The 26,639-nt window shown below is 38.5% G+C and overlaps 11 protein-coding genes, 2 long non-coding RNA genes and 1 pseudogene across 25 annotated transcripts; 6 read left to right on the top strand and 8 right to left on the bottom strand.

Annotated features, from left to right (window-relative positions):
- Positions 1-194: 194 nt before the first annotated feature.
- Positions 195-724, bottom strand: AT2G01310 (uncharacterized protein). The gene has a single exon (NM_001335054.1). The coding sequence runs from the start codon at positions 537-539 to the stop codon at positions 378-380; it is 162 nt and encodes a 53-aa protein (NP_001318175.1). The 5' UTR covers positions 540-724; the 3' UTR covers positions 195-377.
- A 1,269-nt stretch (positions 725-1,993) lies between these two features.
- ABCG7 (ABC-2 type transporter family protein) lies at positions 1,994-6,101 on the bottom strand. 8 transcript variants are annotated; one of them, NM_179590.3, is made up of 12 exons: positions 5,703-6,079; positions 5,406-5,596; positions 5,176-5,326; positions 4,947-5,079; positions 4,657-4,858; positions 4,281-4,557; positions 3,837-3,968; positions 3,518-3,738; positions 3,137-3,349; positions 2,958-3,042; positions 2,574-2,880; positions 1,994-2,397 (listed from the first exon to the last, which is right to left on the bottom strand). In NM_179590.3, the coding sequence occupies exons 1-12, from the start codon at positions 5,958-5,960 to the stop codon at positions 2,384-2,386; spliced, it is 2,184 nt and encodes a 727-aa protein (NP_849921.1). In that variant the 5' UTR covers positions 5,961-6,079; the 3' UTR covers positions 1,994-2,383. The 8 variants fall into 8 exon arrangements, with proteins under 8 accessions (NP_849921.1, NP_849922.1, NP_178241.1 ...); NM_179591.2 differs by having other exon boundaries at positions 2,028-2,400; positions 5,703-6,101; NM_201663.1 differs by having other exon boundaries at positions 2,325-2,397; positions 2,508-2,880.
- On the bottom strand, positions 6,080-8,767 carry AT2G01330 (nucleotide binding protein). The gene is made up of 6 exons (NM_126194.6): positions 8,261-8,767; positions 7,939-8,100; positions 7,668-7,854; positions 7,172-7,594; positions 6,658-7,071; positions 6,080-6,571 (listed from the first exon to the last, which is right to left on the bottom strand). The coding sequence occupies exons 1-6, from the start codon at positions 8,650-8,652 to the stop codon at positions 6,314-6,316; spliced, it is 1,836 nt and encodes a 611-aa protein (NP_178242.3). The 5' UTR covers positions 8,653-8,767; the 3' UTR covers positions 6,080-6,313.
- Positions 8,768-11,850: 3,083 nt separating this feature from the next.
- At17.1 (plastid movement impaired protein) lies at positions 11,851-13,187 on the top strand. The gene is made up of 3 exons (NM_126195.3): positions 11,851-12,084; positions 12,190-12,606; positions 12,909-13,187. The coding sequence occupies exons 1-3, from the start codon at positions 11,911-11,913 to the stop codon at positions 12,963-12,965; spliced, it is 648 nt and encodes a 215-aa protein (NP_178243.2). The 5' UTR covers positions 11,851-11,910; the 3' UTR covers positions 12,966-13,187.
- Positions 13,038-15,156, bottom strand: QPT (quinolinate phoshoribosyltransferase). 4 transcript variants are annotated; one of them, NM_126196.3, is made up of 9 exons: positions 15,057-15,156; positions 14,832-14,968; positions 14,620-14,753; positions 14,388-14,534; positions 14,097-14,180; positions 13,812-13,964; positions 13,549-13,725; positions 13,409-13,476; positions 13,038-13,325 (listed from the first exon to the last, which is right to left on the bottom strand). In NM_126196.3, the coding sequence occupies exons 1-9, from the start codon at positions 15,104-15,106 to the stop codon at positions 13,229-13,231; spliced, it is 1,047 nt and encodes a 348-aa protein (NP_565259.1). In that variant the 5' UTR covers positions 15,107-15,156; the 3' UTR covers positions 13,038-13,228. The 4 variants fall into 4 exon arrangements, with proteins under 4 accessions (NP_565259.1, NP_001077864.1, NP_973393.1 ...); NM_001084395.1 differs by having other exon boundaries at positions 14,388-14,516; positions 15,057-15,150; NM_201664.2 differs by having other exon boundaries at positions 14,620-14,968; positions 15,057-15,144.
- Positions 15,157-15,827: 671 nt separating this feature from the next.
- Positions 15,828-16,376, top strand: AT2G01360 (pentatricopeptide (PPR) repeat protein; the record flags this gene model as incomplete). Its single annotated transcript, NM_126197.3, has 1 exon — positions 15,828-16,376. One exon carries the CDS (start codon positions 15,828-15,830, stop codon positions 16,374-16,376), a length of 549 nt encoding a protein of 182 aa, NP_178245.3.
- Positions 16,377-16,527: 151 nt separating this feature from the next.
- AT2G01370 (DNA-binding storekeeper protein-related transcriptional regulator) lies at positions 16,528-17,539 on the bottom strand. Its single transcript, NM_126198.2, has one exon. It carries the CDS (start codon positions 17,444-17,446, stop codon positions 16,688-16,690), a length of 759 nt encoding a protein of 252 aa, NP_178246.1. The 5' UTR covers positions 17,447-17,539; the 3' UTR covers positions 16,528-16,687.
- A 324-nt stretch (positions 17,540-17,863) lies between these two features.
- AT2G01372 lies at positions 17,864-18,510 on the bottom strand (annotated as a pseudogene). Its single transcript has one exon.
- Positions 18,511-18,994: 484 nt separating this feature from the next.
- AT2G01379 (uncharacterized protein) lies at positions 18,995-19,369 on the top strand (the record flags this gene model as incomplete). Its single annotated transcript, NM_001335059.1, has 1 exon — positions 18,995-19,369. One exon carries the CDS (start codon positions 18,995-18,997, stop codon positions 19,238-19,240), a length of 246 nt encoding a protein of 81 aa, NP_001323839.1. The 3' UTR covers positions 19,241-19,369.
- On the bottom strand, positions 19,054-19,330 carry AT2G03945. The gene has a single exon (NR_139977.1). It is a non-coding gene; the product is annotated as an other RNA (long non-coding RNA).
- Positions 19,370-20,072: 703 nt separating the features above from the next.
- EMB3111 (Tetratricopeptide repeat (TPR)-like superfamily protein) lies at positions 20,073-22,034 on the top strand (the record flags this gene model as incomplete). The annotated part of the gene is made up of 2 exons (NM_126200.3): positions 20,073-20,873; positions 21,022-22,034. The coding sequence occupies exons 1-2, from the start codon at positions 20,153-20,155 to the stop codon at positions 22,032-22,034; spliced, it is 1,734 nt and encodes a 577-aa protein (NP_178248.2). The 5' UTR covers positions 20,073-20,152.
- Positions 22,035-22,064: 30 nt separating this feature from the next.
- AT2G01400 (uncharacterized protein) lies at positions 22,065-23,514 on the top strand (the record flags this gene model as incomplete). 2 transcript variants are annotated; one of them, NM_001335060.1, is made up of 3 exons in its annotated part: positions 22,065-22,331; positions 22,657-22,885; positions 23,055-23,077. In NM_001335060.1, the coding sequence occupies exons 1-3, from the start codon at positions 22,212-22,214 to the stop codon at positions 23,075-23,077; spliced, it is 372 nt and encodes a 123-aa protein (NP_001323794.1). In that variant the 5' UTR covers positions 22,065-22,211. The 2 variants fall into 2 exon arrangements, with proteins under 2 accessions (NP_001323794.1, NP_565260.1); NM_126201.3 differs by having other exon boundaries at positions 22,657-23,514.
- AT2G01410 (NHL domain-containing protein) lies at positions 22,937-24,304 on the bottom strand. Its single transcript, NM_126202.3, has one exon. It carries the CDS (start codon positions 24,267-24,269, stop codon positions 23,106-23,108), a length of 1,164 nt encoding a protein of 387 aa, NP_178250.1. The 5' UTR covers positions 24,270-24,304; the 3' UTR covers positions 22,937-23,105.
- Positions 23,099-24,227, top strand: AT2G03975. The gene has a single exon (NR_139978.1). It is a non-coding gene; the product is annotated as an other RNA (long non-coding RNA).
- Positions 24,305-26,639: the final 2,335 nt, after the last annotated feature.

Genomic DNA, 26,639 nt, shown 5'->3' on the forward strand with positions numbered 1-26,639 from the left:
CATTTTTATGTCTTTTAAAAACCTTCATTTTTAAATTTTTTGGCAAAATCAGACATTCGAGTTAACGGCCGTTAACATTGATAACGGAATTACTAACCGCAGTTAAAACTTAACCCTATGATATTTATTGTTTATATACAATTGTTTTTCTAATAATAATGAGCATATTATCTTAGTCCAGTGGTTTATGAGAATTTACATTACGCATCAACTCGAGATCGAATCTCATATTTAACAAAAATTTTGGATTTTTTTTTTTGTCAGATTTTTTTTGGATTCCTCTTCTCAATGTTAGATTTTGATTCTAGGTCAATAATAGCCACCAGAGTTGACTTAATCTGTTTAAGACTCTTTTTTTGCTTCTAGGTTTATTTCTTCTAATTGAGATTAGATAAGAGATTGACATTGGAGACGTTTAGAAGCTCACCAAGGAAAACTCTCTTCTTGTTGAGCCGATCTTCATCAATACCCATCGCCGTCGAAGCTTTGCGTTTTGCTGCCGCTCTTGTAACCCTCACCCATATCTCTTGCTCCATCATGGTTGAATTGAGAGAGGGAGATAGAGAGAGAGATGAAGAGATAGAGAGAGAGATGAGAGATCGGATGAGTGAAAGAAGAGAAGGGGAGAAGAGGAAGAAAAAGGTTTCGAATTGATAGAATTAGGGTTTTTGGTCGCTTCAGATAATTTGTGGATTGTGGGTGAGAAGAGGAATTTTTGAAAGTGAAAAATACAAAAAAAAATATAAAAAAAAGAAAAATCCAAAAAGTTGGCTGGTTATGAGATTCGATTTTTGGTTGATGAGGATTACAATCTCTCACATAACCACCGGACTAAGATAATATGCTCATAACTATTAGAAAAACAATTGTATATAAACAATAAACATTATAGGGTTAAGTTTTAACTGCGGTTAGTAATTCCGTTATCACTGTTAACGACTGTTAACTTGAATGTCTGATTTTGCCAAAAAATTTAAAAATGAAGGTTTTTAAAAGACATAAAAATGAACTTAAGTATTAAACGGGCAAATTAAATAATGCAGGTATTAAACGGACAAATTAAAAATAAATGAAAGTTTTTTCGGGTTTTTTCCCGTTGGATATATGTTTTTATTGTAGTTTTACTTTGGTTTGTTTTTTTATATATAAATTTTATCGGCTGATTCGGTTAGTTTTAGAAGAAACGCATCAAAATGTTTTAGAGTTAGACTTTTCCTTGAAGGACCATAATACTATTTAGATGTGCATATATCTGACCTAGCTCCCGAAGTTGGAACATACTTGAAAAGTTAGATTCTATTTGTAACCGGTCGACAAATATTAATTCTATGAATTAGAAAGCGCAATTTAATAAAGAAATGTTAATGATAAACAGGGAAAGAAGAAGTTATAATTGATGCATTGAGAAAACTCCTACGGTACGTTAGATCAGCTTGTTGGAACGGGAAACACGGTTATCGGAAAGTGAAGTGAAATTGAGAGAACCATCCATGAATTATTAATGCACATGATTTGCCTAATGCGTATAACGACTCTTCTTCATACTAATCGTTTTTATAACTCGTTATATTATATTGTATCTATTCTTTATAGCGAAATTGACCTCCCATTACAATTTGTTTTATGTAATTGCACCTGAAAAAGCGTACAAGTCGGTGATCTTTTTAATTTTGTATGCGCTTACTTCTCTGAATATTTTAATAACCATTAGACATTTTAAGCAAATTAATGGGAGAGTTTTATATTGCGTTTCAAACTTTCAATGCTTTGATTTGTCTTACATGTCCATGAAGACTCACCATCACATACATAACATAAAAGTAGATCAGTAAAATATAAACAAATTCATACAATGCGATTATATACTCTTCAATTGTAAAATTATGGGTTTAGACTAAAAGAAATTATCAATTATTAAATGTCTAGAATGCAGGCAACGTAAGGTACGAGAATGTTTGGACCGGACGCCACGTCCCATTCTCACGAATCGGATGGTGTGTATTTGACTTTTTCCCAATGGGCGGCTTCTTAAAACTTATGATCATCTTATTTAATTAGGGAAATTAATTCGGTTATTAGTATAATAATTAAATAATCTAAAGTTTGAGTTTGGTTGGATCAGAAACTTCTTCAGACGTCGATCCTGACGTTAGCACAGTTGAGTTTTCAAGCCAATGTTCAAAGTTCCCCACATCTCTCTATACGTTTTCTCTCCTTCCTCACATTGTTTTTGGAAGTCACCGCATTAGACCTTTTCTTCTCTTAAATCTAATACAAACTTATGAATAATTAGTGCTAAACAGGAGATTAGTCGAGTCTTACATTGGTTTAAAGGCAAAGAGAGGTAAGAGGAGCAACCACTTTTATTCGAATCCCTTTATTCTCACACTTTGCTACCTGCTGAACAATGGAGATGAATCCATTATCACCACTAAGCTCGAATTTATTAACAGTAAGTGACAAAGTTATCACAAGTGTGTGTGTATGTATAGTGATCTTTCTTTCACCTTTAGTTTACTGTGTTGTTGTTGTTTTGTATTGGGATGATTATTAACAATTACAATTTTACAAACCTTCGAGGACAAAGGGACGGATTTCGTCAAGCTCATCATCCGAATCCGATGTTTGATTTTGATCGTCAAGTGGTTGATTGATATCATCGTCTTCAGGTTTCTCCGTTTGATCAACCTCTGCTTTATCCAGTTGGACTCCTGAATTACCAGTTTCTCCATTGTCAACAAGAAGCTCTAGCTTTTGATACTTTGGCTTGTTTTTCTCCAGGAGAAGGTACGTGGCGCTATACCAGAACATCAGAATCCGGCTTTGAGCTGCTATCGTCTCCCTTATCCGCCTTCCTCCAAACGACAGTCGTTCTAGCGCCTGCCAAACATAATGTAACCTCCAATTACCTTATAAACAGAGGCAATGAATGGGGTTTGACAGGAACTAATTGTTACCTGTTCTCCAGTTTGGACGTCAAAAGTGTTCTGATGATCAAACTTGAGGCCGCTGAATTCGTTGATACAGAGTCCCTGGAAGGCCCTGAACAAAGACGAGTGGATGCTAAGACTTAAGTGAGTTCATATATAAATAAGGTCATCATCGCTGTATAGTAATTTGGTATAAGGTGGTTCACCATCTGATCAATGAAGCACGAGGAATCCAACGGAAGATGATTGGGGTGTTGTCTGCATTGACATAGTAACCTCCAAATACGATGAAAACTGTCATGAGAGATGGTCCCACGGCCATTGCAGCTTCTGTGCTTGGGACCATAGCTCCAACAGTTAGACCCATTGCAGACGCAGCAAATGACTCCACAGTCACTATCCCACAAAATTTTCCAAATCTGGCAAAACAATTTCTTTGTTAAGGACATAGTTGACATGTGCATTTCTCACTGGGGTTAATGGGTTGGTCAAATATACGAAGAATGCTCAAGAATGGCTTATCAGTACCATTGACATTTACCTCATGGCCACAGGAATAACAAAATGATAGAAAGCTTACGAATTACCTTGACAAAGTGGGATTAAGGCGAGCCATGGGGTATAGTACAGCACCAAACATCAAAGGAAATGCAGCTCCAATAGGAATTTCAGCTATTGTTTTGGAGAGCAGGTAAGGGCCTAAAGAATAAGACCCTTTGGATCGTTCTCTATCCACTATGGCACGCTCTTTAGGAAAGACACCAACTGTCTTTGTAAGAGCTGCCATTGCCGTGTTTATTGCAGCAACCTGAAGTATACAGTTATCATTGCTTAGTATATATATAAAAGATATTCAACAAGACAGAAAAAGAGAGATGTATATAGCAAAAGCAAAATGTGTAAGACCTGAAGCAAACCCATTCTGTCCTGAATTGACGTCTGAGACTTCCCCATTCTCCAGAAAACAGACCCAAATATCACAGCAGATGCAACAGACATTCTTGCACGGACTTTGTTTGTTGGCCCATCCCGAGAAGCCTATGAAGTCAAGTGAAGAAATCAATCAGAAAAACTGTTCAAGTTAACCTTGAATAAGATCGTGTGTACAATTCAAGGACCCTTCTATGATGCCTACGGAGTCGGGTGAAACATTTAGAAACACAAAATGCTAAAAAATTGTCACATGACAGAAAGAGACAATTCAAAGATTTTCATATCGTTCTTAAGCAATCATTAGTAAAAATCATGCAACTATTTAAAACCATTATCAGATATTCCAGGACGTCAGAAAAGGTGTTCAAGCCCAACATGTTATAGAAAGAATTCTTCAGATCATGCATAGGAGAATACCTGCATCCATGCACGTTTAAGCAGCAAGAAAAACTGCCTCCACCAACCATCTGTTCTCTCAACAATGGCTTTTCTGCGAGGTCTCATGCCGTTCTTTGTTTCTTCTTTCATGCTGAGGGGAGTGGCATAAAGAACCGATGATGAACGCTGGGAGAATGCATCAACAAGAGCATGTACTCTCTTCTGCGAAGAGTAGACCGTTTCCGAAGAGCTATAGTCAACAGATATAAGATCAGCAAGAAACTCAGCAGGGTTCACATGCTCAGGGCAAAGGAACCTGCTCAACGATCAGAAGAACAGTTGTCAGTGGATAATCCTAAAGCACTTGCTTAATGGAGACATGTGACATATAAGGGGAAATGTTCATAAACCCAACCCGAAGTTCCCGAAATATGTCAGAGGTTCTTTTCCTGCAGGGCCGGCATAGACTAGAGTTCCTTCTGTAAGTAACACAATGTCGTCAAATTTAGCGTACACCGAACCTCTAGGCTGGTGTATGGAGCAGATCACAGTATGTCCATCCTGTGCAAGCTTTTGCAATGTCTCCATCACTTTCTCAGCCTGGAAGGCATCAAGCCCTGAAGACCACAAGAATATTTTATCATCCTCTAATTCTTTTTTAAAACAATCCATCAATGTTCAGAATCAGACAGACTAGGCATTTACCAGTGGTAGGTTCATCAGCAAATATGACAGAGGGACTAGCGATCAATTCACACGCAAGTGACAGCCGCTTCTTCTCTCCACCGCTGATCCCACGAACTTTAGCATCGCCAACACATGAATCTGCACAGCTGACCTTTTGGAGAGCCACAAAAGACGATCAAGAAACATAATTCCAGGATTTCAATCTACCACAATATCATCCAAAATGCAGAGATCAATGAAACCTCACCAGACCAAGTTTGAGCAAGAGGTTGTTGACATACTCATCCCTCTCCTCAGCAGAAGAGATCTCCGGAAGCTGAAGCTCGGCTGCAAAAGAAAGTGTTTCCCTGACAGTTAACTGAGAAAAGAAGAGATCCTCCTGTCTCACAAACGCAAGCCTGCCATTGCAAGAAACTCTCTCAAACAATGATCAGATTTTCACACAAATATAGACTTTGTATAACTCATAGGACATACTTATAAGCTTTGCTAGAGCTCGGTTTGCCATTAACCTCCAAGAGACCTGACAAATGCAAACGTGGAGATAAACTAAGCTGTCCTGCTAAAACATTGAGCAATGTTGTTTTCCCAGAACCAGAAGGACCCATAATCGCTAGCAACCTCCCAGGTTTTGCTTCTCCGGATACATTTTTCAACAAAAACCTCACCTGAGAATCACATAATCAACCAATTCTGATTCGGCTATTAACGTGAAATTGGAAAGACTAATATACGCGCAATCGAAACATGCAAAAGGAGAAGAAATGTGCTCACCGATTTGGAGGACTTATCGGAGAGCGAGCAGGTGATGTTCCTCCAACGGATTGTCACCGGACGAATTGAATCACCACCACCGTCTTCCGTCTCAGCGTAATCATCTTCAGCTTCGTCTTCAGGTAAGAGAGCGATGCCAGGTCCAGCGAAGAGGCGGACCAACAGAGCGGCGGCCACCGCAGCCAGAGCCCCGCCAACACCATTCCCTCCGATGCCAGAAACAACGTCCGCTAAAGATTTCCCGCCAAAAGGCGCCATAATTTGTATCCCTGTGTCAGTGACTCAGTGTCGTCTTCTACTTGGAAGCTCCGGTGAGGTAAAGCCTTCAAATCCGTACGAAGCAAAGTAACAAGTAAGAACCAACCAAGGCTCCAAACATTATCTCTTCTTCTAATTATTTAACCTTTGTTTAAATTTTCCCTCAATACTTAATTAACCTTTGACTCGGCACTAATCAGCACAACAGAGTAAATTTGACCATATAGATTTAGACACGTGTGCATTTCATGATAAGAGATACTCAAGCTTTAATACAAACAAGCCATTGTCAAATTAATATATAGAGACTACAACTTTCAAGGACGGTTAAAAAAAAAGCTTATAACGACAAGTCACTGAGGTTCGATATGCCACAAACGAACGGAAGCGTCTTCTCCGGAACTTGCTACGGTGCAATCATCAATGAAGGCGACTGCGTTCACTCCACCGAGATGAGCGTTTCTTGCGGTTATGCGACTTGAAGCTGGCTTGTCCACTTCATATACAATGACGCAAGTGTCTATGGACCCTGTGGCTACCATCTTGTTGTTTGGTGACCATGCCAAGCTGTTTATACGAGCCGTGTGGAACAACATGTTGTTTAGCTTCACCTGCAAAACAAAAACCGCACTTCCAGGTTAGCGTTTAAGCATGATTGAACATATAAGACATACAAGAACAACTCTAATCACGTCACCTGTTTGGTCTCGCGATCCCAGACTACAGCTTCGCGGTTGGCATCACCAGAAGCAAACATTGTTAAGTCAGGAGAGTAACGTATCACTGTCAAAGCACCTCTGTGTTTCTCCAGGACTGCTTCCTCTTTGAGGTTGTTGTCCCCTGAGACTGAGTATATGTGTAACTTCCCGTCTTGCCCTCCTACAATCGCTTCTTTCCCGTCAGGTGAGATCACAGAGGCTGCCACAGCAAAACCCAAATCGATCTTGCTCAAAATGTTCAGACCATTGAGCAATACAACTCCGGAATCAAACGAGACTAGTGCTGTGGCTTCGGGAGAATCAACGGCTATGCTTATGTCCAGAGGCTGATGGCCTATATCGACATGTTCTGCAGCTCCATATCCGTTGTCGGTTAAAGGAATTCTCCAAACCTGTCAAGAAGTGAAGATGTCATATGCGATGTAACATTGACTTTAACACAGTCCAAACCCATATCTCATTGAACAATTGTTTTGTTAGCAGAACTTGTACCATATTATCATATCCAGATATGAAAATGCTAGATTCAGTAGCCGCTAATCGCTTGATTTTGGTGTCTTTCATTTGTAACTTGCAACTGTACCCAACCCCTTTTAGCCATTTGACAATGAGACCATCATAGCTACAAGACAGAATCGTCTTCTGGTTTTCCCCAAGAACAGCCAAAGAAGTGACGTTCTTAATATGTCCAGATAACAGCAAGGGAGGCTTATCCATATCATCTGCAGAGAACAAGGACATAGTACCGCCAAGAGACACGGTAATGAGATGATCATTCTGCCAAAGACATCCCACAAGCATGTCTTCTGCTCCACCAGATTCCATAAACGACAATGTCTTAATTACAGAGCCAATAGTTCCATCTTCAGCTACCTCCCATACTTTGGCAGACTTATCAGCAGACACAGTAAGCACCTAAAAACTCATCAAATATCAGTACTAAACATTGCATAGCTTGGCCACACATTGATATCCTAACAACAATTACCCGTTTGCTGTCAGGACTCCAGCTAACAGCGTAGATACTGCCTTTGTGACCATCTTCTGAGGCCAATTCTCCAACTTTATCTCCAGTCTTGCCATCGTAAATCATACCCTTTTTGTCAGAGCTTACGGTAATGAATTTAGTACCATCAGGTGAATATCTGATGCAGTTGACGAAGTTGGAATGCTCCCTGTGTAGCAGATGGTACTATTAGTCAAGAAAACAAACTGTTAATATCTAAGAGACATATATGAATTGAGAAGAAGAAAGATGCCTGTGAGAAGAGTGAAACTTAAAAGGTGGTCCATCATAAAAGTTAACCAAGAAGTCTTCACCGCATGTGGCAATTCGGAAAGGTCTCGTTGGCTTGAAGGCACAACTCAAAACCCTACGAGAATGGCCATCAAAATCCCCCATTGTATTGCCAGAGTCCCATCTACATATATAAAACAAACACAAATTGATCAAGCCCTAGAGATCATTCCATTCTACAAAGTCATCATTAAAACCTAAATTGTTTGCCTAATTACCAAGGACTCGAAATTGAATCTCAAAATCAGGAAAGAAGAAGAAGAAGAAGTGGAGGAGAAACTCACGCGAAGGATCGAACAAGAGATTTGCCTTTTCCATCGCCGGAAGCAACAATTCGAAGTCCATCGAAAGACCATTGGAGATCATCGACACGACCAGCAAGGACTCTGAACTCGTTCTTCAGCACGAAGCCGTTGTGCGTTCCCCAAACGCGAACAGTACCAGAGACATCAGCGGAAGCGATCCATTCGCCGTTGGGAGAGTAGCGAGCAACGGTAACAGCATAGCCATGTTCGCCGTAAACTTGGACGTCTTGGAGTTGGCGGAGGCTCCGGATGAAGACAGAGCGGCCGTTGCAGTAGAGAATGGTGTCGGATTTGGAATCGCCGGAGATCAAAATGCCGCGGCCTCGTTCGGTGGAGGGAACACAAGGAAAGGTCTCGAGGAGTTTCGCCATCGTGGAATTGTTGGTAGGAAGAATCGGTGAAGGAGTGCGTCATTTCTTCTTCTTCTTCTTCTTCTTCTTCTTCAGAGGAGGAGAAAGTTTAGGAGGAAATTAAGGGTTGGGGATTTTGAACGATTCATCAAACATTTGCTAATTTTGAGTCAGCTGATGTCGAGAGACATTGTACCGGCTTTTTCTGGTCTGGTTTGATGTTTTTTCGGTTATTAGTTAAATCACAAATACTGAACCGGCAGTGGTTGGGTTGGGTTTGGTTGGGCCATAGCCCATAGCTAAATCTCTTTCCTAGGTTCTTTGCTCTTTTCAGCTACCAATTCTCTTCTCGCTTGTTAGGCCTGGCCAAATAAACCAAACTGAATATATCAAACCCAAACCAAAGTAAAATAATCGAACTGAAAAATTTAAAATAACTGAATGAATACTAAATTCTATAATTGAAAGAACTAAAGTCGAATCGGTACTATACCGAAATATTTGGATAACCGAAAATATCCGAAATATATTAGTTATTTCTATATTAAATAATTAAAAATATGTGAAATATATATATAATAGTAAAAATAATCGAAAATAACCGAAAAATATCTGAAATATCTAAAAATAACTGAAATGTACGAAAATTTTGAAAGCAAAATAACCGAATGGATACGAAATTTTAAAACCGAAAGAACAGGATCCGAACCGAAACCTAACCAAAATTTCAAAATAATCGAATGGATACTAAACTTTATAACCAAAATATCTGATAACCGAATGGATACAAACCGAAACCGAATAGATAAAAATCTGAACCGAATTGATAATCGAATGGATACGAATTGATAACCGAATGGATATAAACCGGAACTATCATTTGGTATGTTTTTTGTTTTTGTTCTCTCAATTGTTAAATCACACTACCTAGCATTAAATATATACTTTTGAGACACGTTTGATCATTTTTGACTAGTTAGTCACACATTGATATAATTGGTTTCTTAATTCATCATAGAAAGTAATCTGTACGTATATGATTGGTTCATTCGCAATCCATTTTATTTGGTTATCGGATGGGTCATCAATGGAGATTAACAAGGTTTTGAAATTTAATTAACTAGACTTGGAAATTGAATTATTTATTTCCCCCGGATAAGACACAAATTTGACAAATATGGATAAAGCACGTTTTGATAATGTGTATTCGAGCTGTTTAATTTGAACCACGATGTACATATGATTCATCAGTCAATACATAATATTTATACTACTAATACACAAATTGTGTGCAATATCGTATTAATAACAATAAAAATGGAATATATATATACTTAGGTTATTGACCAATATTGACGACAAAAATTTCAAATGAATGTATATATATTCGTCATTAGTGGACGAGGAAGGCAACTTCGCAGGAAATGATATTGCGAGCTTACATACAAAAAATATAAAGGCCACATGGTTTTCACGTAGCTATCACACTTAAACGTGATTACGTGACGTACCTTGTTTAACTAACGTAACCTTCATGGTCTTGCTTTTTTTTGTTCATAATTATTATCTTCATGGTCTTACCACGTTCTTTGAACGTTTCTTAACTCTTGACTTCTAATCAGTAGACAAATTATTACACATTAGACACATCATATATAGACAATAGGCACATTATTATTGTATGTAGTGATCAAAAGTTCATGGTAAATCTTTTGAATTAGTCAATAACTGTAGCCTAAACATTAAAAACAAAGATTCAAAGCTACATATTTCCGACTGACTTTTAACATTGTACGGATCGGACCGTCAAGTTGATTTAAACTATGATTAGTGATGATTTATGGAAACCCTCTCTAACGTACATGTGGAGATATTGTGTCAGCTGTTATGTCATTGTTTATAGCTTTCCAAGTTGCAAAGGAGACCATCATTTTGGACTTTTTTCTTTCTTTCTTGTAACATCTGTTAAGTATCACTAGCTAGACACTTGCTATTAGGTCCACAACCTCGTTAGTGGACGGACCAGACCATAATTAAGAAATTAGACACGAGTGACCGTAGTATAAAAGATTAAAAGTGAGTTTAGAAATGTACCTGACTAGTACAATTTCCAGATTTCATCGTGACATAAAAGGTGCATCTAAATTATAAATGATGGATAATAATTGTCTTAAGCATGCACCGTTAATTTTCCGTGATCAACGTAAAAAAGTAGCAATCGAGTAATAATATAGTAATGCAAAAGACAAAATGATTATCGCAAATAATTAACCAACCCATTAAGCTTATAATGCATGCGTATTATATCAATCAAATCAAAGCATTAATATGGTCCACAAGAGTAGAAGACTTGTACCGCGCATCCGCATGATGTTGTTAAGTTGAAAATTGCTTACAAAAGTCCTGTTTTTTTCAACCTAGAATCCATTTCCCACAAAAGTTAGCACTTTTATCACTGTTATTTTCCTTTTAAATACTAGCGACCCTCGATATAATCTAAAGAACGTTAGGTATTTGTAAAATACAATTTTGGAGTTTATGGCATATTTTTCTTTCTTACCTCCGCTTTATTATTTTGTCTTGTTCATATTTTAGCGAGTCTAAGATTTTGAATGGATGCAGCGGACAAAACGGTTTAATTTGTCTGCTATTCAGTCTACTTCATTTTTGGGCGGACAATAAATCGATGCGGATCAAATTTATTTATATGTAAAAACGGTCCGTAGATGGTCCGTTGCGGTTTTCTTCTATTATTTTTTATCCAGACCACTGCGTACTATAATTAATGAATGGTAAATAAAAAAAGGTTTGATCCATTGACGATTTTGTCCGCCTTAACCATCATAACCATCCAAACCCTAATTCTAAAATTTCAACGTGGCAGAAAAGAAGGTAATTGAATAACAAGGTGATATACTCTTGAAATAAACATGAATCTACAAGCTATACTTAATAGTTGCATGTGATGCGCACGAGTACCATCTTGTTGAAATAGTGGTAGTACAATTTAAGAGAAATCCAAATACTAATTAAAAAAGCCATCATGATTAAAATAATTAGGCTTGAAATCGTACGTAGTCAAAAGGTTTGTCCATTAATTAAGAAATTAATAAAAATGGACCATCATTTCCACGTATCTACAAATCTCTCTTACCCCCATATGCACATGTCTGCGAACCCCATCATTTAAAGCCCCAACGTAGCAACCTCACCGCCTTCAATCATCAAACATCCAAACTCTATCCTTTCGTTTTCTTGTCAGACAAAAACTAATACTAGATGGGTAACAGTTTAGGCGGCAAGAAAACGACCAAAGTCATGAAGATAGACGGCGAGACTTTTAAACTGAAAACTCCGGTGACGGCTGAGGAGGTCTTAAAAGACTTTCCCGGCCACGTCTTGTTAGACTCCGAATCCGTCAAGCACTACGGTGCCCGAGCCAAACCACTTGAGGTATGTTTTTTTTTTTTTTCTATCAGAACTATATGTTATGTTTCTTGTTAAACTATACGAATCATGTTTTGATAGACAAAGCGTTTAATGTTGTTTGGTGTGCAGGCGAAGCAGAGGTTGGAGGCGAAGCGGCTTTATTTTGTGGTGGAGCCGGTGAAAGAGTGTCCACCGAGAAGGGTAAGATCAGGAATTCACGTGAGTGCAAAGGAGAGGCTTGAGAGTCTCATGCTGGCCCGGAGATCGTCTTCCGATCTCTCCATACTCAAACCACCAGGAGGATGGACGACGGAGGAAGAAGAAGGAGCGGTGAGGAGGGTGAAGGTGAGGATTCCCAAAGCTGAGCTTGAAAAGCTCGTTAAAGAAGGAGCCACCGAAGCCGAAGCTACGCAGAAGATCGCTGCTCTCTTTATGGCCAAACAGAGGCAAGAGGAGGCATATCAGAACACACGACAGGACGAGCCCGCCACCACGGCCACCGCCACCGCCACCACCACCGCCACAAGAGGAGTCAAATCCCGTTTGGTGAGTTCCTTAATTTTTCTCCTCCATTTGTTTGTTTTTTTCGTACAAAGTAAATAAGCAAAAATATTTTAATTACATTAGAGTGGCATTTAGCTAGTCTTGACTTTAATAATATTGAAATTTTTTCACTTTTTATAGGAACTTTTTTGTGGTCAAATTTTGCATGCTAACACTTTTATATTGTTTCAAAGATATAGGACAAAATTTATTACACAACTTTTGATTTTGTCTTTCAAATAATCATTTAAAAGTTTCATTCTACAACAACAATGGTATTGATATGTTTAGTAATGATGTTGCAGAAACGAGTGAGTTTCATGGCGGAAAGAGGAGGAGGGAGCGAGATCACTGTAGCTTGAACCAATAAACATATGTATTAGAGAATGCTTCCCAACGTTTCTGCAAATTCTATGTACATAAAAAACGCAGAAAGTTTGAGAGAAAGCTTATTCAGATATTCATCCATGTCTCCACTCTATTGTACTCAAGAGTTTTACTATTATTACATTGTAGAAGAAACAGTCATTTTATAGGCAGATTCATTCGTTTGCCTCTCACCTTATTGATTACATGTTTCCCGGAAAATAAAAAGAAAGTAAGTATACGAGGAAGACGATGTTCTCTATGCTCGTTTGGTCCTTCTTCCCACCTCGAGAGCCAACTCTGTATCGATCTTCAGAGATATGTCTAGTGCTTTCACCGAATGCGTAAGAGCTCCACTGCATTCATATGATCTTTCAGTTTTCAGCTGACCAAAAACCAAAACATTTGTATCAAAAACAGATTTCGAAAGTATTCTTACCTGCTAATGAATGTAACTCCACTCTGTCCGATCTTGTGTACTGTCTCAAGTGTAACATTGCCTGATGCCTACATCATGAGATTTAGAGTCTGAGTTTCACTAAAAGAAATCTGTTATCTCTCTTTCTAACTCACACATACCTCTGTCTCGAATCTCCCGTTGATTAGCTCTACCGCATCTTTAAGCATTGTGACATCGACATCTCCATTCTCTAAGGGCACAACCATATTATCCAGCATTATTCTCGTCAACCGAGTCTCGGATCCACTAGCATACTCTAACACTTCCTTCACTTCCTCAAGCGTCCTCGTCTCCACCTTTAAGTAAAGATATATAGTGATTACAACTTGTTTGCCATTTAACTTGCAGCCACAAAACGGTTTGAAAGCTTTAGATTAGTTACCTCTACATCCATTTCGAGATTCTTTTGCTTTAGATATTCGTCTACGGATTTGACGGCGTTTACTATACCGCCTGCAGCTGAGATATGGTTATCTTTTATCATCACCATATCAAATAACCCCATCCTATGATTCCTCCCTCCACCAATCAGTACCTAAGCTAAGCAAGAAAACTTGAGGTGTATCATAATCCTAATATTCCAAAGATGAGACAAATATAGCAACAAATGTGTCTCAACTCTCAAAGGTTGGGTTTGAAATAGGTATAACAGTAGTGTGGAACGTACCGCCCATTTATCTACCAACCGCAAACCAGGAGCAGTTTTTCTTGTCTCCAGTATACATGCAGGGGATGCAGCATCTGCCATTAACTGCAGGAAACAGACTCATCAGCTGGACAAAGTTCACTACTAACACTGTACTATAAAACGAAATAAGGAATGGATACTGTTGAGTTACTATAAACCATGTACTAAGCCAACAAAGCCTTGTCATTATAAGATATAAGCTCACTAAGTTAATATGAATGCAACCACACCAATCACTAGAGAGAATCTATAGAGACACAAAAAAAAGACCTTGGTAAGGGTTGCAATTCCACTCATCCTCTGCATAAAGTTGAGCAAAACTCTTTCAGCAACAACAATCTTATGTGCATTCCCTGATACTTTCCCAAACTTCAATCCTTTATGAACATAATCTCCATCCTTTCGCATCCATTCAACCTGAGATATTAGAAACTAAATCACTTCAAGCTAAAAGACACATACAAAACAAATCAAAAGACTTCAAGTAAGATGATGGAAACACCTTCAAGGAGGGATCAACATGTTCAAAAATCATGTCAGCAAGAGCAACTCCAGCAACAATACCATCTTCCTTGGCCAAGAAATAAGCTTCCACTTCCATATCAAACGGTATCGTAGCCATACACGTTACATCTCCTTCACTCAAATCATATATTTTTGACCAACTCAATTTCACAAATTAAAAATCGAAACTTTAGAAGGTGAAGAGAGAACCTGTATGACCAGCATCTTCAGCTAGGGCTAGTTTGATAACAGCTTTCAAATCGTAAGTAGGGTGTGAAGGAGGCTTGATCCCCATTGAAACTTCTCCGGCCGTTTGAGTCGCTGAAGCAGACATTTTTACGAAGCTCCTGAAACAATTGAGATTGAGTTTGGTCGCCACGATTACAGAAATGAACAAAGGAGAGACTTAAAAGATTGGGTTTTGTCGGATAAAACCTTGGAATTGCGTAGAATTGAGGCGACAAGAATCGAGAGACAGAGATCATTGTAGAACTGATTCAACTCTGTTTCTTGTTGGTCTTCTTTGTGTGAATATAATAAACAGCTCTCAGAGAAAGAAATGATATTTGGGTGAACCAACATACTATTGGGCTCCCTACCAAAAAAACATACTATTGGGCTTTTATTTGTGAAGCCCATTCCATACTAACGTCTGCATTTTAGTTAAATTCAACATAAAACATAACACTCAAACATGTAACAAGTACGGAGTTCTAACTCAAAACATATACTCTTGTGTCTTGTGTGTGTTTTCTGTTGTGTAATATATTTCTGATTTCGTTTGTGTTGCTGATGGCTTGTCTTAGATTGTGGAGTTCATTCATGTCTTACTGAAAACTCGAAGTGAAGCAATAGGAAAAGAACTAGCTAGCTCAGGAGCTATTAGAAGAGTCCTTGATCTGTTCTTTGAGTAAATACACTCCCTGGATCGATTACAAAATTTTAAACTGTTTGTTATTCCTGCTTGGCTAAATTCATCTTTCAATTGTTTACTCCAACTATGCAGGTACCCGTATGGTACACCTCTGATCAAACATTTATGGCTTCTTGTCACACTATTGATGCAACTATCAGTCGTGCAGTTACACTTTCAGAATATTTGCTAGGTTGTCTTAGTAAAAGCATAGAGATATAATAGGAAACCGTCCAAACACTTTTGGGTTTGACAATAGTTGGCACAGTATCTAGTACTGATTTTGTCTCTTAATGACTACTAATAGTTGGCACAGTATCTTGGTTATTTACTTGGCTTCGTTGGCTCTTGATTGGAGCTTGGAAATGGGAATTCATCTTGAGAAGTCAGCGTATCTTGCGTTAGCTGGTAACTTTCTGAGATCAAACGAGCTCTCTAAAGTGATTGATGTGGTCAAGGAGATGGTGAAATCCCAACACTCGCTTGGTGTGTACCATGGAGCAATGCTGATCCACATGCTCGGGTTTGGGAGAAGACCTAGCTTAGCTGCAGAGGCTTTAGACTTACTTCCGGATGATCAAAAGGGTCTATCTGCTTACACTGCGCTGATGGATGTTTATATCTCAGCAGGGAGTCCAGAGAAAGCAATGAAGATATTAGGAGAGATGAGAGAGCGAGAGATAATGCCTTCGCTTGGGACATACGATGTTCTATTGTCTGGTCTTGAGAAAACCAGTGATTTCCAGAGAGAAACATCGTCATTGAGGAAGGAGCAGAAGAGTCTTGTTGCTTCTACACGTTTCCGGGAAATTGTTCATGTTGAAGACAAAATATGCATGTGATCTTCTGTTTGCTTGCAAGATAGACAAAATCTGTTGCTTCTGTTTGATTACAAAATCTGTGATCTCAGAAACATTGATGCTTGTTGACCCTAAGCAAAGTGAGAGGTATCTAACAAGAGTATTCTGACCAAAATTTAGACCATAAACCTTGACCACAATTGGATGCATTAAAATTTAATCTGCCGTTCTTCCATAGTGTTTTTAACAACACAATCCAAGTATCAAAAACCAATAACAAACCAAATAGAAAAAACAGACTCATATGGGATGGAAATGAAAAAGATGCATTAAACCTCTAATTCGATACTTGTCTAATTTGTTGCTTCAATGATCATAGAGTTGACCTTTTGCAAAAAACTTGTCTTTAGCCGTAGGTTTTCAGATTCTTCATCTTTCAACAGCTTGAACTTCTCTTCGACCTCCTTCTTCGTCTCTATCGGAACCATGCTCCAACTCTGTTTCATTACGTCTTCACTCACCCCTAACCTCGCAATTGATCCTACAAGATAAGAATTTACAAACCAATCTCCTACCTCCTCCACCTTAGTTGTAGGTTCCCAAATTACTTTGGAAAGTTGAAAACATTTCCGGTCGTGAGCATTTACAAGAGAGTTCTCATCTACACCATTGTTCCATTTCTTGAGGAACTTGTCCTTCAAGCGACGGATTTTGGTTGTGAATTGATGTTGATTCGCTTGAAAGCTAATGAAGTTCTTCACCGTATCAATAAAACCAGTCATATCATCATAAGGACTCTTCCCTTTATCATTCTCAAAATCAACCATGCCTTGCAGCAAAACAATCTCATCATCATCACTCCATATTCTTTGAAAATAATTCTTTTTGGTATCTGTTGACACCATCTCATCATCACTCGTCTTGGTTACAACAACTGAAACCTCCTTCTCCAGCGAATCTGAATCAGAGTCTTGACGCCTCTTCACCATCGATGGATCTTCCTCCGGTTTGAGACGCTTGTTCGTCTCTCGATGAATCTTCCTCCGGTTTTTCTTGGCCGTCAGACGTTTGAGAGAGCGGGAGACCAAAAGTTTTTTTGTTATTCCTTTCATTTTTTTTTTCAAGATAAAAAAGTTGTAGAGATAATATCAGAATAAAGATCTTCTATTTATATAGCCGCTTAGCATTAGGGTTAAGTGTTTGACAAAAAAAAAAAAAAGCATTAGGGTTAAGTAATTGTGGCTACAACTTCCAAAAAGAAGGGCTGTCAAGTTTTGTATCTAATGTCACTAATGATCGATCATTTGTCCCAATATCAATTTTTTCTTCTGTTTGGCTACAACTCAACACTCCTTCACGAACTAGTTTGAATGGAGGCTGTGACATTATCTTTGTGAGTTTCTAACTCTGATGGAACCTACAACAATCATGTCAGTGAAGACCCAACCCAACCGGTTGCTTTATGCATATTCAGTTTCAGGACACTAAGTACCATTTTACAGAAGAGATTTTTCCATATATATGAATCTCACCTTTTTCATTAAGGTAACAGCAGAGAAAATGGGTCCTTGGGTTCTATGACTGGTGGCTATGTATTTACAAAGAGCGTTTTCCATCTTACAAACGTGTAGGCGACAAGCAAAATATGGTATTCAAACAACACTGACTAGAACAACTTTTAGGTGAATCCACTTGCCTTGCTTGATTCGCCAACCAGTTCTAAAATAACTTACACGTACATACTTCCTCTGTTGTGCTACCATATTCCTAATAATAACGCCAAAGAGCAAAATGATAAGTACCTTTGTGAAACAGTACAACTTCTTGTCCTTTCCTTGCCACAATCTCCAAGCTAGTACGTACTCTCTTGACGTCAACAAGGGAAACTTTTTAATCTCAATTCCGCTATTACTATCAACCTGCAACTGACAGTCTTATCCCATAGTTTTCTATAATCATTGTCCATGTAAAAGTCCCTCACAATCTCCCTCAAATACCGTGACACTTAGGTTACTTCATAGGACCACCACCATCCTAAAAATAGAGCCTAAGGCTTATTCATACTCAGTAATCAGAATAATAAAGACACTTTTTAAGACGATTTAAAAAAAAGGACTTTGGGTTTGCAGCGATCGTTGCTTTTGTGAATAACATGTTCCCATATCTCCGTGGAATATCATTTGTTTCCCCCTCCAAATTCTCGATCAGAAATTTCAATAAATGTGTGCAAAATTTATTAGTGTATGACATATACTAGTGTAAGGTAGGTAAACATGTAAATAAATGTGTGCAAAATTTTAATAAAATAAAGAAATTGTTCTAAATAGGCTGCTAAAACTAAAATGAAGGCACTAACAAAATTCAACATAAAACGTAACACTCAAACATGAAACATGTACGTAACAAGTAAAGAGTTCTAAGTCAAACAATTACAAGAAGCTGCCTCGCTCTTTCGTTTACTTTGAATATTTCACAACAACATTCAAATAAAACCATTGTCTCTCTCCCTCTCCATGTATCTTTATATATTTCCTCCATCAAAACTTTTATCTCTCATCCTTCTTAATTCCCTCAAAAGATTCATTATTAGCTAACTCAACGTTTCCTCATACTAATCAACCACTAGACCATTCATCCCCGCGTTACAAGGCCGAGTTATCATGAGGATCATGTGGAAATTCATTATAGTGATGTTGTGTTTTATAGCTTTGGTGGGATCAAGAGGAACATCGGCAACGTCAAGGCTGAGAATGAAGAAGGAAGATATAGGTAGAAGGTTTGCTTTGCAGAATAAGCTCCAACGAGGTCCAGTTCCTCCTTCACAGCCTTCTCCATGTCACAACAAACTAAACCCTCTTTCTCATTCACAAGTTTATTCTTCCCACACTTATGTTACTTGCCCTTGAAGCTTGATCAACCACATTCTTTTATTTATTGTCTCTCTTCTCATACATATATGTATCCACGATTCGACTCCTCCAAACTCGAAAGAGTCGAAATTGTAATACCTTTTGGACATAAATTATACAACTCTTTGTGTTATTTAACCATTTGATCATTAACTAACTAATTCACACAATTTTGGTGCCAAGTATTTGTTTTTGTAACTTGAAAATTTCACAAGAAGATAAAAGTGGACAGATAAGCGAGTAAAACACAAGTCAAATTAGGCGTGGGCATAATAACTGAACCGAAAGAACCGAACCGGAACCGAAGCAAAAAGAACCGAACCCGAATCCGAACCGAAATGGTAAAATACTTAAATAGATCCTAAATTCTAGAACCAAAATAATAGGAACCGAACCCAAAAATATTTTAGATATCCGAAATATGATTATATTATCCAAAAATATTAGTTATTTTTAGATTGAATAATCAAAAATACCTAAAATACCAAAATATACTTGAAAATATATATATAACACCACAATATCCAAAAAAATACTCGAAAATATCCGAAATATCTGAAATAAAATATCCGAATAGATCCCAAACTTCATAACCGAAAGAACTAGAACCAAACCCGTACCAAACTGAAACTGTTTCGGTTCATATATGGATTCTACACTCAAAAACCGAAGGAATCGGAATCCAACTAAAACCGAAGCGAATACCCGAACGCCCAGGTCCTAAGTCAAATTATAAACCCTAACTTTATAATTGTGGTTAAAGATTTGCTTAGATTTTTGAATTTTTTTCTTTGAATCTAGATTTTTGAAATTTTACTTGAATAAAAAACGGCGTCTTATTCAAACAAAGCTTTCTAATACACTGCAAGGTTGGAGTTTAGAATTGGTTATCTCTCTGGGCAAAGCTTCATGCGCTTCTCTAGCATCTTCCGCAATACCCCAATCCAATTCTCCAATCGCCGGAGCTCCGTCAAGCTACTTCACTCTCTTCCTCGTCTAAAACCCACCAACTCCAAGCGATTCTCCCAAAAACCCAAACTTGTGAAAACACAGACCCTACCAGATCCCAGTGTTTACACAAGAGACATTGTATCCAACATCTATAACATCCTCAAGTACTCCAATTGGGACTCTGCTCAAGAACAGCTTCCACATCTCGGCGTCAGATGGGATTCTCACATTATCAACCGTGTCTTGAAAGCACATCCTCCGATGCAGAAAGCTTGGCTCTTTTTCAACTGGGCTGCTCAAATCAAGGGTTTCAAACACGACCACTTCACTTATACCACCATGCTCGATATCTTCGGAGAAGCCGGTCGGATTCAATCCATGTACTCTGTTTTTCACCTTATGAAGGAGAAGGGTGTGTTGATCGATACGGTGACTTATACATCGCTGATTCACTGGGTTTCAAGCTCCGGTGATGTGGATGGAGCAATGAGGTTGTGGGAGGAGATGAGAGATAATGGGTGCGAACCTACCGTTGTGTCGTACACTGCTTACATGAAGATGCTTTTCGCTGATGGGAGGGTGGAAGAAGCCACGGAGGTGTATAAGGAGATGTTACGGTCGCGGGTTTCTCCGAATTGTCACACTTATACTGTATTGATGGAGTATCTTGTCGCCACAGGTCAACTTCATTCTCTTGCACACTAAGTGTTTGTTAAAATGCTTAGCTGAAAATCCAAAACTTTTGCTTTATGTAGATGATTCTGGTATCTGAATGTTTTGTAGCCTTGTTGATGATGATGTGTTAGTTTCTTCGTTTGATTTTGCAGGAAAATGTGAGGAAGCCTTGGACATATTCTTTAAAATGCAAGAAATTGGTGTGCAGCCAGATAAAGCAGCTTGCAATATTCTGATAGCGAAAGCCTTGAAATTTGGGGAAACATCTTTCATGACTCGAGTTCTTGTGTACATGAAAGAAAATGGAGTTGTCCTACGCTATCCTATCTTTGTTGAAGCTTTAGAGACACTGAAAGCTGCAGGCGAAAGTGATGATCTGTTAAGGGAAGTCAACTCGCATATTTCCGTTGAATCGTTGTGCTCCAGTGACATTGATGAGACTCCAACAGCGGAAGTTAATGACACTAAGAATTCAGATGATAGTAGAGTTATCAGCTCCGTTCTCTTGATGAAGCAGAATCTGGTTGCAGTTGACATTTTACTTAACCAGATGAGAGATAGGAACATAAAGCTGGATTCTTTTGTTGTTTCAGCAATCATAGAAACAAACTGTGACCGTTGTAGAACAGAGGGGGCTTCGTTGGCTTTTGATTACAGCTTGGAAATGGGAATTCATCTCAAGAAGTCAGCGTATCTCGCGTTAATTGGTAACTTTCTGAGATCAAACGAGCTTCCTAAAGTGATTGAAGTGGTCAAGGAGATGGTGAAAGCCCAACACTCGCTTGGTTGTTACCAAGGAGCTATGTTGATCCACAGGCTCGGGTTTGGGAGAAGACCTCGTTTAGCCGCAGACGTTTTCGACTTACTTCCGGATGATCAAAAGGGTGTAGCTGCTTACACTGCGCTGATGGATGTTTATATCTCAGCAGGGAGTCCAGAGAAAGCAATGAAGATATTACGAGAGATGAGAGAGCGAGAGATAATGCCTTCTTTGGGGACATACGATGTTCTATTGTCTGGCCTTGAGAAAACTAGTGATTTCCAGAAGGAAGTGGCGTTGTTGAGGAAGGAGAAGAAGAGTCTTGTTGCTTCTGCACGTTTCCGAGAAAATGTTCATGTTGAAGACAAAATATGTGATCTTCTCTTTGCTACAAATCTGTTGTAATCTGGTTGCAGGTGAAAGTCAACATGTACATGTTTAATCTAGGCCCATTAAATATGAGGCCTATACTGTTTTTAAGCCCATTACTCATCATTTTTTATTATTATATTTAATTTAATTTCTTCATTTTATTGACATTTCTGATAGATTAGCGGTTGCTACTGACGCCGGAGAAGAGAGATGGCGAGATCGTGCTCTATCTGGACACCTGTTTTGATCTCACTTTCACCAGTGACCGGAGAATCACCTAAAATTTCACGGCGCCGGGTGATTTTAGCCACAAGTATAGGATCTCCTCAGGTTCGTACAAGTACAACAGCTTTCGAAGATCCATATAGTTAGTTTTCTTTTCGTGGAGAAATATGTTGTGCTATGTGTGTCAATGAATTCGTAGCCTTTTAAGTTTAGATTGAGCTATTAGAGATTGCTTTCTCAGAGATTCAGCTGTTGAGATTTTGATTCCTTTTTAAGCCTAAACTTGTGCAGATAATCTTTTCATTTGTATGGTCTGACAGATTTATGATTGCTTGGTCAATAGAAGAAGAAGATTAATATTGAGTCTGCATTGGTTTTGTTAGTTAGTGTATATCTCTGAAGTCAGTCTCTTATGCCTTGTCTTTGGCAGCCTTTACTTGAAGCAAAGATCAAGGAACCTCAGAAGCTTCAAGTCCTTGATTCCAAAGATGTTTCCAGAAGAAACACTATGCTGTATCTAGCTGCTGGATTTCTTGGAGGGATCAACTTTCTCAATGGTGAAGCCGCAGAAGCTCGAGTAGGGAGAAAGGAGAACAGAAAGAAAGCATTGGAGAAGCTGAGGGCCAAAGCTAAAGAGTCAGAGCCCAACAACAAGTCAGGTAACCAAAAGATAGAGAAAGAGTTAGAGAAAGAAGAAGTGTTTCCTCTACTTCCTCCACCTCTTGTCGTTGAAGCAAACTTGCTACAATAAGCTCTCTCTCTCTTTTAGCTACACAAATGTCAGAATCAATACCTTTGATTTCAACACTACATGCTGTTCTGTGCTAGGTTTCCTACTACAAAACGTGTAAGATGATGAAATACACAAGTAGAGAAGAGCTAAGTGATCTTCTTGTCCATGTTTGTGATGAGCTTCTTCATCTGAAATCTCCAGAAACAGAAGTAAGCGAAGCCAAATCCAATCAACACATACAACCAAATCTTATCTTCACCACCTTCCTTCTCCGACCAAACCTCTTCTATACCAAACCATTCCCTCGCTCCTTCTTCTTTGTAACTACTTCCCATTATCCCCTCCATCACTCTCCCATACAACACATATATCCTATCCCGTCCCGCAACCGTCACCGCGGTCGGAAAGCCCTCGATGTCGAGGTCAATTTCGTCGTAAACAACTCCTTCGCTCCAGCTATCTTGGCTTTTGAGTAACCAAAGCTTCTTCTGTGACACCACCATGACTGTGCCGTCTCTCCGTCTCCTCGTCATCCCGTCCGCCGCAATCAGATCACCGTTTAACAACACCAGCCTCGCATTCCCGCTATCTTCGTCAACTTTGAATACCTTCCCTGTGTTGCTCTGCACCACCAGGAGATAGCCTTTGCTGATGTACACGATCCCGTTCAAGCCGCAATCGCGGAAACTTGCGTCCGCGTCTGCCGCCACAGGCTGCGAATTGAACAACGGCGATTTGGAGAAGATCGAAGCTGCGCCGTCGCGATCGACTTTCCAGATGAAGTTTTTGGCTGAGTTGGTGACGTAAGCGTTGCCTTTGAAATCAACCGCCACGTCATTGGCGACATCACGAGCGATGTCTTCGTCGTCTCCGGGAAGAGACGGGAGAGGAGAGAGGAATACACGACGGCCTCCGCTGCGGAGATCGTAGGAGGCTAGGGCACTGAAGGGAGGGAGAGGCGGCAAACTCTGGATACAGGCAAGGAGACGGCGATTAGTAGAGTCAACGGCGAGACCGAGGATAGTGGAGTTCTCCGGTAGATCGAGATCGGAGATTAGGGTTTCGATGACTCCAGCGTCGGAGACGGAATGAATTGTGCGGCTGTGGAGAGAACCGACTAGAAAATGCTGGTCCCTTGGATCCCAGGTTAGTCCCTCCGGGTAGAGTCCCGGCGATCGGAAGTTGATAACGTGGCGGTTATCGGCGGAGGAGGGAATCAGAAGTCCCAGGAACAAGACGGCGAAGAGAATTGGGAAGACGAAGAAGGATCTGTATCGAGTGGAAGACGACGACGACATGTTCGCTTTCATCTGTGATTTCGATTTAGGAAAATAATGAATGGCTCATTTTTAGAAAAAATAAAACTTCGATGTATAAAAAGATATGACCAAGCCCATTTATGTAATAAACGGGCCACATTTTGCGTGTAGTATAAAATAGGGCCCATAAAGTTTATTGGCCTTCCTTCATTTGCTGTGTTGATGTCAAAAAGAGAAGAGTAGTGCATTGCTGTTTTATTGGCAGCTACTAATGATTTGGTTTTGCTGATGGGCTCTTAATAGACGTCTCTCCACTATACCCTATACTTAGACTATCAGGGCGAATCATGGATATCTTTGTTACTGTAATATTCTTAAATATAGGCCCACCTTTCAAATCTTGAATCAATCGGTCGGCTTTTTAGGCCCAAATAAACCTTTTTATTACTAGACCAAAATGAAAAAAATGTCAAAAAAATCATAAATTTTTAAATTTGAAGCGGAAAAACGTAAACTTTCAAAATGTTATTAAAATTCTAAAGTTTAGTTTGACTTTATTATAAATTAGTTAAATTTGATTGATTGGGTCATTTTAGGCATATTGATAAATTTCCATTAATAAAAAGATGACATAGTTAACTTTTCGTAGTTAACTTTTCGTAACGTTTGGAAAATCTTGTATGAGGTATAAATCAGGTATGGTGAAAAATCAATTTTATACATACATATGAGGTATCGTTAAAAAGAAAAACTAGTACAATGTATGGTGAAAAAGCTTGTAAAGTATCTTTCTAAATACATATAAGGTATTGTTATAAACCCAAACGTAACGGAAAATTAATAAAGTAAGTGATTTAGCCTCCTAGAAAAATACAGTACATGATGGAACACATCATGCTTTGAGGTGGTACGAGAGCCATTGATACCGCGACCAAGCCCGGTCATGACCTAGAGGCGAAGCCCATCAAGTGCTTTAGGCAGCAAATATATTTAAGTTTTAAGAAGCTAAGCACGAAATTTTGAAAAAATCATATAATACAATGGTTATTTTTTCACCTTTTAACATTTTTTGTATTTGTTTTTAAAAAACCAATAATTTTTTGGACCGGTCCTCATCGCGACCAATCAAATAAGCTTATTCTGATAATGTGTTCTAGAAACGACTAAATCTTGCAATGAACCTATGAGCGAGATACATTATTATGCAGAAGATTGAATATAGTCAATCTATTCACCCCATAAGCTGATGAGTGATGACCCGGTAACAAACCCAGTAAAAAGTAAATACTAAGATTAAGCATTTTATACCTCAAAAATGTGAGACTAGTCTAATCTAATCTCAAGGAAAGTAATATTCTAAGGCTACAAATATTCTACTAAACAATAAAAACGTATGCACCTAAGTTTGCTTCTTTTTTCCCTTATTTACAAATCAAACTCATCTAACTTGAACGACATAAGTTCATCAGTTAACATTATACGTATGTGCATTAGAATGATAAATTAAAACAAACAAAAGTTCTATATACTAGACGATGTTATGGCCACCACACGAGACATATAAGGCTTTAGTACTTGGTGTTTTGTAGTTTGTATACACACGCATGGATTTGTTATCCATAAGACATTAAATTGGAAATGATAGATACGTACGTGAGATGTGAATCTTATGCATGTTATGCAATTTGGACCTTTGCATCTAAATGTAAGGAGAACGACCCTACGACTAGACCAGTGTTCGTGGTTCCTCATACATTGCCCATCACCTTTCTCTCTCAATACCCCCATTAATTCATCTTTATTGTTTTATTCGATTTATATCTTTATCGATTGTGCTTTTTGATTTTGTTTCAATCCATTAATTCAAAGCATTTCATCTCACAGATTAAAGAGTCATATTATTAGATACTACAACAAAGTAGACATACAACCCCGGAAGTATGGAAATTTGTTGATAGTTATGATTCCTATTAGTATCCACTCTAACCTCAAATATGAATTTTTGAAAATATGAAAGTTCAGAAAGTTCAGATTCGTCGATGGCACTAGCTCTAAACACTAAGAGCATCTCCAATGCTCAACTCTATTTTTTCCTCTATTTTTGAGTTGATTTTATTTTAGAGAAAATATAGTTGATTTTGCTGTATTGTATGCCTCTAAAATAGAGGAAAAATGTAGATATATTTTTCTCTATTTTAGAGAATTACAATGGAGCAAAATCAACTATATTTCCTCTAAAATAGAGTTAGTCATTGAGAATGGTCTAAGTAATTCTGAGTGAAACGTGACGTCTATGGGTAAAATATTCTTGATTTGATTAGTAAATTTATCGAAACAGTAACTAAGAGTTAACGATTTATAGTCACAATTAAATCAGTTAAAGGAATAGCCAGCTGCTACTTTCAAAGTGAATGCATGATC

The sequence above is a fragment of the Arabidopsis thaliana genome, chromosome 2 (assembly GCF_000001735.4).
Source record: "Arabidopsis thaliana chromosome 2, partial sequence".
In the NCBI taxonomy this organism is placed as follows: Eukaryota; Viridiplantae; Streptophyta; class Magnoliopsida; order Brassicales; family Brassicaceae; genus Arabidopsis; species Arabidopsis thaliana.

Coding starts and splice junctions, on each gene's coding strand:
- AT2G01370 (NM_126198.2), bottom strand. CDS start 17,446: ATGAAAGGAATAACAAAAAAACTTTTGGTCTCCCGCTCTCTCAAACGT.
- QPT (NM_126196.3), bottom strand. CDS start 15,106: ATGATCTCTGTCTCTCGATTCTTGTCGCCTCAATTCTACGCAATTCCA. Junction 14,535..14,619: donor ATGTTGATCCCTCCTTGAAG/GTGTTTCCATCA, acceptor CTAATATCTCAG/GTTGAATGGATGCGAAAGGA. Junction 13,726..13,811: donor ATCTCGAAATGGATGTAGAG/GTAACTAATCTA, acceptor CTTTACTTAAAG/GTGGAGACGAGGACGCTTGA.
- AT2G01310 (NM_001335054.1), bottom strand. CDS start 539: ATGATGGAGCAAGAGATATGGGTGAGGGTTACAAGAGCGGCAGCAAAA.
- ABCG7 (NM_179591.2), bottom strand. CDS start 5,960: ATGGCGCCTTTTGGCGGGAAATCTTTAGCGGACGTTGTTTCTGGCATC. Junction 5,080..5,175: donor TCTTGCTCAAACTTGGTCTG/GTGAGGTTTCAT, acceptor GCTCTCCAAAAG/GTCAGCTGTGCAGATTCATG. Junction 3,739..3,836: donor ACAGAATGGGTTTGCTTCAG/GTCTTACACATT, acceptor TGTATACTTCAG/GTTGCTGCAATAAACACGGC.
- AT2G01330 (NM_126194.6), bottom strand. CDS start 8,652: ATGGCGAAACTCCTCGAGACCTTTCCTTGTGTTCCCTCCACCGAACGA. Junction 7,072..7,171: donor TATCTGGATATGATAATATG/GTACAAGTTCTG, acceptor ACTTCTTGACAG/GTTTGGAGAATTCCTTTAAC. Junction 6,572..6,657: donor GGGATCGCGAGACCAAACAG/GTGACGTGATTA, acceptor TTTGTTTTGCAG/GTGAAGCTAAACAACATGTT.
- At17.1 (NM_126195.3), top strand. CDS start 11,911: ATGGGTAACAGTTTAGGCGGCAAGAAAACGACCAAAGTCATGAAGATA. Junction 12,085..12,189: donor CCCGAGCCAAACCACTTGAG/GTATGTTTTTTT, acceptor TTTGGTGTGCAG/GCGAAGCAGAGGTTGGAGGC. Junction 12,607..12,908: donor GAGGAGTCAAATCCCGTTTG/GTGAGTTCCTTA, acceptor ATGATGTTGCAG/AAACGAGTGAGTTTCATGGC.
- AT2G01410 (NM_126202.3), bottom strand. CDS start 24,269: ATGAAAGCGAACATGTCGTCGTCGTCTTCCACTCGATACAGATCCTTC.